Source organism: Buceros rhinoceros, unplaced genomic scaffold (genome assembly GCF_000710305.1).
Source record: "Buceros rhinoceros silvestris isolate BGI_N320 unplaced genomic scaffold, ASM71030v1 scaffold15320, whole genome shotgun sequence".
NCBI classification, from domain to species: Eukaryota; Metazoa; Chordata; class Aves; order Bucerotiformes; family Bucerotidae; genus Buceros; species Buceros rhinoceros.
Genome location: NW_010391421.1, coordinates 32,920 through 44,356, shown reverse-complemented (window position 1 = coordinate 44,356; position 11,437 = coordinate 32,920). Strand labels below are relative to the sequence as shown.

The 11,437-nt window shown below is 38.1% G+C and overlaps 1 protein-coding gene across 1 annotated transcript in view; it reads right to left on the bottom strand.

The window, feature by feature from the left end:
* The window catches only part of MARK1 (MAP/microtubule affinity-regulating kinase 1), a gene marked incomplete at its 3' end in the record, with an annotated part of 30,285 nt that overhangs the window by 6,098 nt on the left and 12,750 nt on the right, over positions 1 to 11,437 (bottom strand). Inside the window, exons 7-12 of the mRNA XM_010141711.1 lie at positions 8,600 to 8,836; positions 8,389 to 8,508; positions 4,203 to 4,302; positions 3,584 to 3,696; positions 2,204 to 2,357; positions 884 to 1,077 (exon numbers count right to left, since the gene is read on the bottom strand). Coding sequence (XP_010140013.1) covers positions 884 to 1,077; positions 2,204 to 2,357; positions 3,584 to 3,696; positions 4,203 to 4,302; positions 8,389 to 8,508; positions 8,600 to 8,836 — 918 coding nt within the window. The remainder of the gene's footprint in view (positions 1 to 883; positions 1,078 to 2,203; positions 2,358 to 3,583; positions 3,697 to 4,202; positions 4,303 to 8,388; positions 8,509 to 8,599; positions 8,837 to 11,437) is intronic.

Genomic DNA, 11,437 nt, shown 5'->3' with positions numbered 1-11,437 from the left:
GTGTTTAATACAGCATGTCTCTTATAGCAAAAACACACTTGAAACTTAAATTTTGATTTATGGGGTTTTTTTTCTTCACATGAACTCTGGCTCCCAAGTACCTGTTTAAACACTATGCAATATTTTTTCATTGTGTATCCTAAACTCTGACACTACTGCGTGTGAACTTCCACAAGGAAAAGTAGGTGCTTTCACATTAGGAGAGACAGACTCTCCTATTTGGAAGAAAGATGCCTGAGGTAGTAATACGATAGTATTACTATCGTATTTACGAAAATATGAATGATATTGTAACAGAAGAACTAGCAAATTAATAGTAATTTCTATACAAGACCAGACTGTAACTCGTAACTTCAAGAGGCACACACACCAGGGACCGGGTGGGTTGCTCCTCTTCCCTTCACCCCAATTCTTAAGTCCAAAATGAAGTGGTTTCAGAAGGCTAAACAGGTAAATTTACAGAGAAAAAGTTCACGAGGGGTATTACGTAGGATTAGTCAGATGAAATCTCTGATTCAGGATGTCTGTTGACTTCCTCATAGATACACAAGCATTAGAAACCAGAACAAGAGCACTCCGTATTGGCTGTGTTCTTACATCCTTCCCCTAAATAGCTCTATTTGTCTTGACAGATCGACAGCTTGTCCAAGTGCAGACCTTCTCCTCCTAACATAACAGTAAGTGTTAGAAAAAAAAAAGTTGTGGGGGGAAGGGAAAGGTTTATTTTAAAAGTCATCCACTGTAGCCCATTTCTGTCTGCCAGTAAAAGTTACCAGAAATAGACTTAGTGGCTTATTCAGTAACCTTCATGTCTATAGTAAGCTTACACTGCAGATTTTGTTTAAATAGGGAAAAATAAATGTAACAAGCCAAAAGCACTCACACTGGCAACTGTAGTTGATTTCTTTCTTTCTGGACCCACAAGTGGACTTGCAGTCACCTCTCCTTTGGATCCCACTGTAGTGCTGCTAAGTTTGCGTGAGACATCCTTGTCCCAGTCTTCTTTCTGTTCGCTTTCCACGCTATTTGCCTGAGCCCTTTTTGTGTATGACACAGCAGGAGGAATTGAGGGACCAACTGCCAAATAAAAACAGTATTAATAAATACCTAAAAATAATAAATACCTAAAAATACCACTGCATTTTTCTTGGCCAAAATAGTCTAAATATAATTCTACGAGTCCAAAAAAAGCATCTGAACAACGATGACTGCAAACTCGGCATATATACCAACCTATTAAATGGGGCTTTGACAGCCTACGTTCTTTTTACCCACTCTCTCTTCATTACCAATTTGCAGTTCAGAATTAGTTCCCATTTCATATGAATATGTAAAACCTAGAAAAGGATTTTAATTTTCACTTTAAACCCATGCAATTTGTGCAATATTATGAATAAAAGAGGAATTAGTGGATACTTTTCAAATTATTTTTTTAGTACTTTTTGCCATATATATTTTTCTCTAAACAATATGAAAGACTCTTTTCCCCTGAAATCCCTAGAACTACTTTGTTTAAAAGCATGTTTATACCTGGAAAAATTAGAACTCTTTCCTTCTCATCATTCTTTAAAATGCTTTGGGGCAAATCCTCCATCACTAGAATTTTTACACTCCCTTGAGATAGAATTATATCAGTTGATGACAGAATTGGTTACTACTTCGGAAGAAAAGTCATCATGCTAACACAGAGGGGGAATAGTAAAAAAAAAAAGGGGGGGGGCCAATCATTTTAGAAATATTTCTAGTAATTTGGTATTTGCCTTTTGAGGGAAAAAAATCACCTTTTATTTAATGTTTTAAATATGCACTGGTTTTTTTTACGTAACTGCTTTCTTGAATACTTGGTAAAAATTGTTTTCTCTTGGAAACAAACAATTTGGCCCCAACTCCAAACCTACTGATAAGCACAATGGTTTGCTGCCTTTGATTTTATCCAATATTTTTCCATCAATTCCTACACAGGAAACATTCTGAAGCTCTTATATATTGAGTCAACCATATAACAAGTCCAAAAACTTCCATCTGTAAATTACATTGACCCAGATTTACCACACAAGCGTTCACACAAATAAAAGCATCATGACGGAGCACGATGAGATACACAACAAATGCACAGAGTGGTGGACCTGCCAGGTTCACAAAACACTGCACATTCAGGCTGAAATTGCGCGTGTTACTTTACTTGTTGGAATGTCATTCCCACCATGATCACTGAACCGCCGTTGTTTCTGGTTAGTTGATATACTCCGCTGGACCTTCAGGTGAGCGGGAGACTGCACAGAACTGTTGTTGAGGTCGCTGCTAGGACGAGATCTTTGACCCAAGTTGCCACTGGACAGGGACTCGCCTCCTTCAAACTACAAGAAAAACAGTTTTTCAAGGCATAAACAAAATTCCACATTACAGGTACTTTTATAGCATAATAAAGCAAAGACTTTAAATCAAAGGCTTTTTTTAAAAACTTAATTTTGTATCCAGAGTTCAATTTTTTCAAGACGAATTTTATCACTTCTGTTTTTAATGTGCTTTAAAAAACACAGCTGAAGCTAAGAAGTTAATGAATGCTCAAAATAAAATTAGAAGAACCTCGACAGTAAGAAAAACTGTGCTATTTTAAAACCTAAGCCAAAGAATGGCTCCCCTTGCTTTTTTTTTTTTTTTAAGCTTAAAGAGCATTTATAGCTTCAGAACAATTTCAAAATGCATCACATTGAGTCAGAAGGGCTAAAAAAAGCAAACACTACTGATTCAAAGATTCTTTATGGCCTTCAACACATCTCTGTAAGGTAATTCAGCCTCTGGTTTCTTGATATTGAAGAAGTATAAGTTGTAAGTAAGAGCAGTGGAAAAAATCCCAAATATCCTCTTCCAAGCAATTTGAGTCAGCTCCGCCATCATAAGGAAAATCTAGTTCAGAGATGCTGTGGGAAAATATACTCAAGGATGCACATATCAGACCTACACGATCTTGGAAATGAAGGAATGCCAATGAAGCAGCAGGGAAAAAAAAAATCCACATTCTTCAAAAAGAAAGCCTTGGTGTCAGCTTGATGGTGTGAAAATCCTTGTGGTCCTAACAGGTCTGCAGATGCCTCTAGTTCCAAGATGGTCAGAAGATTTTCTATCACAAATTTATTAATGACTACAATGAAATTATTTATTAATAACAAAATACATGAGTGAGAAAGGATGGCTACATTTCTGAGAAATAAAGGCTATCTTAGTAGTTAGAAGAAGAATTGCTCTAATCAAATTAACTCTTTCAGATTAACTGTAAACACCCAACAGGAAGAAGACTCAGCACTCAGAACTCATGCCACTTCAGATTAACAGCTTGCTTTATAAAAAAGCAGTTCAACATATTTACAAGCAAAGGTGAAGATACTATATGCAATCTATCTCTTCAACATGAGAACTAGCAAGATGTCCGAAAAGCTAGGGAAAGGGAAAGAAATAAGTTATCGATCACAAGGTTTTTTTACAAGATGTTACAAAATAGTTCACAAAGACACTGACAACCAGAATATTCAACCCAGCCAGATATAAAGGCCAAAATAGAAGATGTAAATTAGGTAGCACTTACTTCAGGTGGTTTTCTACCTAGAAGCAGATAAGTAGCCATGACTTCATCATACTTTTGGTTTACTAAAGATTCATGGATTTCTTCTCTTGAGAAGCCCATTGTGACCATGATGTCTAAAAATGAAAAGAGCGAGGTATATTAGCAGAATAAGTTCCTGGGTTTATTCACAACATTAAAAAGGTTACAACTCCCCTCTTTCATTGTAATTTTCTTCTTGAAAACTCACAACTACTTTATTGAACATAGTTCAACATTGAGTGTTATTCAACAAACACATAAAACACTAGCAAATAGAAACCATGAATAGCTATAGGGCCAACACAGTATCCTTCTCTGACCACGACGGATAAAAATTACAAAATCTGTTTTCTTCTCCTTGTTCAATTCTGTAATCTTATTTGTCTTTTGCTGTGCTTGTGGAGTCATGTCAGCTTGGTGAAGTCACAACAGGAGTTATAGGGAAGGCCTTGTAATGAAGTTTCTTATTTAAATAAAAAGAAAACAGTTTATTTGTACAACAAGATTATATCTCAAGTTTGATAAAAGAGTTTAGTTTGACTTACAAGATAATATTACCTATCTACGTACATCAAATGCAACATCCTTGTAGAAGTCTTACCTATTCTCTTGGTGTCATTAAAATCTGGTTCAGGCTCAGTATATGGCTTTAGCTCTTCCTCTTCATGGCCAACATTCATCCACCGATCCTTCATAATTTGCTGTGAGAGGAAACGAGCTTTAAGGCTGATATGCCATTTACCATACATGATGAAGTCTGTGCTAGCTGGTCCGGGGAAAACCAACTTAAAAATCCATAATAATCTGAACGCTGGTCATTCCCTCACACCCTTTCCCCTCAATTTACAGTCGCTTCTTTTATCTTTCACATCATTTTGTTTCCATTAGTTCACTCCCCCTACTATTTGTTCTTTACAATACAATCACCCTGCCCAAAATATCAGAAAAACTCCCGAGAGAAAAATCCCTGTAGTTCCAATACACAAAAATGTTTCCTTTTGTACCCTTCACTTCCATCATCTCTTAATCTCATCTTGCTGAGTGCCTGACACCCATGCCCTGATCGTGGTTAAGACTGCTAGATGTTACTACAACACCAACTCTATTACAATAAATAACTCCTTCAAATAACAACAAAGGAAGCGTTTAGAAACTGAGGAATATTTCAGGAGCATGCTGATGCTTCCTACAGTAATTAGTTTCAAGATTGTGATGCCAACTGGTCATTTTTTCCTATGGATCTCTGCTCTGCACCTGACCTAAATATATTCACAGTTTGGCTGGAGGGAGAAACACCTCTTAACTGTCTCCATGCCATGTAGGTATTTACTTCAAAATTTTCTCCTGCATTCCTTCTGCTGTGCCCTGGATCTTTTATATACCTGCAAAAACTGATCAGCTGGAATCGCTAACCACCACCACAATTCCTCCTCAAGGACATACTCATCTTTGTTAAAACAGCAAAAACATTTTCCCTCTTACAGCAACAGGCACACATGCCTCTTTACAGTCAGATGCTAATGTTGCTCACTAGATTGACAGATGAGTGAAACAAGTGCCAGCAAGTCAAGTTTCCCACAGGCTCCAAATATGTCTAGCAAACACCAAATTAAGTTATTTCTCACAGAGCAAAAGACTCAATTTTCCACTGATATAACCAAATTCTTTGTAGTGCTCTTGCCAAATTACAGACCCAAATAGCTGTATCCCTACAAGAACGATACAGAACTTTGTACTTGGGGCAGTTAACATCTTGCTGACAATAAGACTTAAAGATATGTTCAAAGTTCTGCCACAGAATTAATTTTTTTGGCTTTTGTTGGGGTCATAAAGGGGAAGGGATTGTGACCAGATATTGTTATATTGCATTTCTGGCACACAGAGCATGAGTCTGAGAGTAGACTTCAGTTATGTATTTGTAGCCTTGCAGTAACACGACAGACTCTTCGAAGAGTACTATGCAGTATCTGCAATCAGAATTTTTAAAAGACACTTACTTAAATCTTAAAAGTTTAAGCACAATGAGGTGTTTGGATGACAGAAATGACAGTGCTCAAACCCCACCTGCCTTTCTTGATCCTTCTTGAATTAATAGGCAAACCCAACAATTCCCACTTACAGTTTTCCAGTCTCTTCAGTAGGTGGATCTACAGTTCAACATAATCTGCTCTAAGCTTCCATCCGTTAAATATCTAAAGTTTTGCTAGCTTTTGTCTTTTAAATACATGATCTCACAGGCATACTCAGTTATTGTATTAAAACAGGCTCTTACAATCAAGCGTTTTGAGGTGATACAAATGATCCAATTCCAGGATCAATATTATATCAGTGTAAATTCAGCTGGCTTCCAGTCAGCTGTTAAAGAGCACCAGTCTTGGTGTGACCTAAACTGTATTTCTTAAAGAATGACCCAAACTGAATTTTAATCAACTAGATACGATTGATGAGGTTTCCCCTCAGTTTTCAGGAAATCTAATAAATATCTGGCCTGGATCAAATCCTGCCTGTCTCAAAAGTATTATGTTTACAAAGAGTAATAAGGCAAAATCTGCCCTGTGGGAATTTCACAGTGTTGCTTTGCAAAGAATTGAAGACTGTGTGTAATTTGTTTAAATCCTGAGAGTTAAGAGAGATCCATGTATTTTCTGATGATGCATTTTTCCCATCTCTTCCTGTGTCGATATACCGTTTGACAACAACATTCTCTTGCTTCTAAAATGCTTTCTCTCTGAAATCATGAAAAAATCCATACAAATCTTTTTAATAAAAAAATCGCCTGGTCCTTACCAGAAGAAAAGTGCTAAGCCTAAGCCATTTGATGCTGAACCTGTGTCAGTCTCAGCTTTGATGATAAGGTCACTGACAAACATCCTATTGGATGGTCTGGGAAAAACATGCGTGGGAACTGAGCAGGTGTATGGCTGGGACTGAGCAAAGAATTGAAAGACAACGCACAAACAAAAGCCCTCCCCACCCAAGATGACACTGTCTTTCTACTTTTAGAAACTTGTAACCAATATGTACTTCCATTATAAATACGTGTTTTTAGACAGAAGAAATAGTTGTTTCCTTCCAAAGCACATACCACAGCTTTCTAACTCGACAAATGTGATTTCAGGAACATTAACTTTAAAGTGCACTGTGATGTCTCTCTCCCTCAGATTAGCGTACTGATCAATGCCCGTTACCATCGCTATTTTGGTACTGGCTCAAGACCCCCCGTCACACATAACATTTACTTGCTCTCTTCCGTACAATCTGACAACTATGCTGTTCCAGCAAGGCTGCTATCCAACACCTCTCCAGGGACAGGAAGGAATTTTAGAAGGACTGGATAACACTACAGTATCTAGAATGAAAGTGAAAATAGATCTGAAGAGAAACTGCTGAAAATCCAGAGGAAAGTTCAATAAAAAGGAAAACCTGTTGTCCTAAATCATGCAGGAAAAATGATCTTTCGCCATTTTTGAGTAACTATGCTCTTCCTCTGTCCTTTAGACAGTAATAAATACAACATAATTAATGAGTATCAGCAAAGTAGAAGCCACAGTTCACTATTCTCTTCAGCACAGATTTTTTCAAGTTAAAACTATTTATAACAAGTCACAAACCAGCATCAGCTTGAAATAAGTTGCATGCAGACAGAGCTCAGTAAATGCATGCTTCCTTGCACAAGTAGCATCCATGCCAGTCATGCCACTACAAATAGAAAGCTGCTTTAATGGCATTTATTCTCTGGAACACCATCCACTGCTGCACAAGTATGCACAGAAAGATGAAACAGAAGTCACTGGTGATAAACTCATGCAAATACTATTTTAAACCCATTCTATTTATCTTCTGCTCTACTTTCATCTCTATGGTAAGTAGATCTTATTTTTAAAAGTCTCTCTGTGTTAAAGAATTCACAAAATAGAACAGAGCAGAATTTAGAGTGAATGCTTGCAAAATATTTGATAAATATCAGCTCCAGAGTTATCTAGCAAGTGCATGCAAACACAGCAATCCTGAACAAAACAGCCTCTTAAAAGCACTGAACCTCTCAGACACCTTACAAGTTACACACAGATATTGTCTGCATCCTATGAAAAGAAAACTTAATTTACTAACAAAAAAAACCCCCAAAACAAAACCAACAAACATCACAACTCAGTAGAAGTTCTCAGAACAGATTTTAGTTGAGGGACACAGCAGGTATATTATAATATATGCTAGTTTTCCAGCTATTCAGAAACAAAGCTACCAGGAGAGGGGAAAGAAATGACTGAAGAGAAGTAACTAGCAATTACTAGCTTGTCACTCGGAGTTCTTAGCGTTTATCTGTATTATGGCACTAAAACAAAAAACCCCACAGAGCTTTCTATCACAGTTATTATTCTTATATCTACCCTTTTCAAGAAGTCATGCTGGAAATGGTAAATTAAGTCAAAAATGCTTACGGTACTGCCCACTGTGGGTTTTGTTTTTCTGAAAATCTCCAAGCAGAAGATATTTACAATCTCGTCCTGCTTTCCACACATTTTGAACTAGCTCCATTATCTGACTGAAACAAGGGGCAGCAGTTTGCACTTTGAAATGCGCTTAAATAGTCTTTAGTAAGCTGCAATCAAGGTTAGACTTTCATTCATAAATACTTATTTTCAAGCTGCAGTTTGGTTTTTTTTTTTTTTAAACAAGACCTTTGGGCCCTTAAAACAGGACGACAAGTAAAGAAGTCTTAAGCAATTATTGTATTTTATTCTTTCTTAATCTGGAACCCTTTTTTCTTCCAAAACAGAACTACTTACTTCCAAGCTGCCTCGCTTTATTGGATTCAGTACTAGTAGCTTCTTAAGTAGATTTTCACAGTCTGTGGACATATAGAACGGAATGCGGTACTTCCCCCTCAGTACTCGCTCCCTCAGTTCCTTTAAAATAAAAAGTTTTAAAAGGTGAGCCCACTAATGACATAAAAGATTTAAAGAGAGTAAAAGCCAAGCTTTCATCTTGTAACTGTACCTTTAGATTCTGACCATCAAATGGCAATGATCCGCTTACTAGCGTGTACAAAATCACCCCAAGGCTCCACACATCCACTTCTGGACCATCGTATTTCTTCCCTTGGAAAAGTTCAGGAGCGGCGTAAGGCGGGCTTCCACAAAATGTGTCCAGTTTATTACCGACTGTAAATTCGTTACTAAAACCAAAGTCTGCAATTTTAATGTTCATGTCTGCATCAAGTAGAAGGTTTTCTGCCTAAGAGAAAAATAAAAGGGGAAAAGGACAATTTATGTATCAGAGTAACATCAATATATTACAGCGTATCATTCAGCAATAAATGCAAAAAAGGTTCACCATCTGCATCTTTCTTGCAGAACAAAAGAAACTAATTCCCGATACATTTCAAAGATTGAAAGTCAATTATGTTTGCTCAGGAAAATCTAACTGTTATAAGCAGCTAAACAGACTTGAAAGTCGGTGAATGAATCAACTATGGAGATTTTCTTTTTTGGAAGAAATAATTCAGCTTTAGACTGAAGAATCCAGGCATCTCAAAATAGCAGTTTCAGCTTTTGACAGGTTCATGCCAGCTTCTGATGCCAAGGAGCACAAATCTAATCCCAGACATTGCCTACCATTTTGGTGGAGTAAATGTTAGAAGGGATTTAAGACTTTAGAAGATCTCTTCTGCTTACAAGATGAAACACTTCAAGCTACATGCTGTACCTCAGCATTCCGTACCAAAAGGTTATCTCCCCTTCATTATTAGTGTTTGCTTTAGCAATAACGACACCAAGGCATTTAACACTAAAGTATTACATCATGTCTGAAAAAATGCTGGTACTGTATGTCTAAGAATATTAATGCCTGTGCAGCAATCATCGTGTGAATGCAATGCATCACATATACAGAGATGTGAGCATTCAGGAACCTGGAGAGTCAGCAAACAGTATTTTATACTTAGTATCACAGGTAAGTCGGAAAGGTAAAAGAGTGAGGTTAGAGAAATACTAATACATTACCGGAAAAAAATACAGCGCATTTCTCAAAATGCAAGGATGCTGTGCAAGGAGTGCAGGAGAACTGGACAGTGTTTACTCATCTAACTGGGTCCTGGCTCCTGATCTGCATATCAGCAACACCAGAGCAGCACCGAGCAGTGCAGGAATCCTTCTTTTTCAACAGGACAGACATCAGCCAGGGCAGAGGATTCACCTAATTGCTGAACATCAGTTTTACAACAAACACAGACACTTTTCATTGGATGCTGCACTTAGAACTGAGCCCAGGAAATAAAAAAATGTCTTAGTTCAGGATCAGAGAAGCAGCAATCCGATTTGTTAGCTGCTTTGATTAAATGGGTAACATGATTTTGTTTGGGTTTGTTTGTTGATTTTGTTCTAATAATTTCACTTGCATCCAGTGAACAGGACAGGAGGCATTTAACTACCAGTTTACCAAGCCAGTAGCTGTGCAACATAATTCACCCTTTATCAGGAGTAAAATAAAGGCCATTTTTACAAACTAACTATCCTGGAAAATATTTTATTTTCCCAATTCATGATCTGTAACCTCAGCTGGTTCCCGCTGATGTGCCTGCAGACAGGCTCACAGAGATATTTTCCAGATTTGACAGCCTTCTACATTACACTGCACAAAGACTTCATTTTCTTTGTGGTGAAAACACCACTGTCAGTGCAGCTGCTCTGTGATTACAATAGCCCTCCTAGTTCAACAGTACTCTGCTACCCAAGTACCCCATGCTTTTAGGCTCCTTACTTCAAACAAAAACACCAGAAAAAAAAACGTTTTAATATGCCAAATAGAAAGACTATGCTCTTGTTGGTTAGATGTTCAAAGCAGAAAGTATTAACAGGCACTGAAAAGGTAAGATAAATTCGGTGCATTGCAGGATGAACAAAGTTGGAACTAGTTACAGCCCTTTCTACACAAGCTGTTTATAATCACAGAAAATTTAAAGGAGACAGTTTAAGTACCCACAGGCCCTGCTCTGCCTCCTTTTCTGCCAGAACAGCCTGGACAAAATTGCACATTCTCTTACACATCTCCCTAGCTTAGACTGAAGTAACTTACAGTTGATGTAGTTTACCCTTTCTCTTATCAAAGACAAATAGCCTTACTGAAAGTCTCCAAAGTGGAGCTAGACCTCCTAACAATGTCAACTGGTCCGTATGCTGATACCACGGAGAAAGTCAACAGAAGCACATGTGAATGCAGAGACAACTTTAAAGTCGCTTCATCCTTCTCTGCAGCTCCATGAGGAGAGTTTTTAAGTGAGACAGAGATGACACATAACGTTTGGAAAGAAGAGAGGAAGTGAGAACACCTCCTCAAAGCTATACATTTAGCCCTTTTTCCTTTGGGGAATGTATTTTTCATTGGGCAGGCTGGCTGGTTTTCAATCACACCTAACACTGAACTTTCAAATGAGTCTAGCATAACTCCATCCAAAAGAATACAGAGAGAAAAGCAAAGCAATTTGGAGCCTGTCTGCCTGCCTGTCTTGCAAACAAGAAGGAGATCAGCAGCAGAGTACTTGTGACAGATGGTAAAAGGGATCCCGAGCGACCACTGCAAAGCGGTTTTGGATAGTCCTGTGAGCAATGCAGCAAGCTGTATGCGTGCTGTGGAATGAAGAACTGAATGAGGGTGGAGGCTGTAATGGGCTCTGGGAGAAAGAGCGAGATGCAGGGTGCTAAATCACTGCAGGGGTTAGTGCAGAAAGACTCAACAATATAGCTGGGCTGAGCAAGCCAATGCCAGATCAGCATGAGGAGATGGCTGGCTCCACATTTCCAGCCAAGTATAGGGCCGAGACAACCACTGAATGTGGCT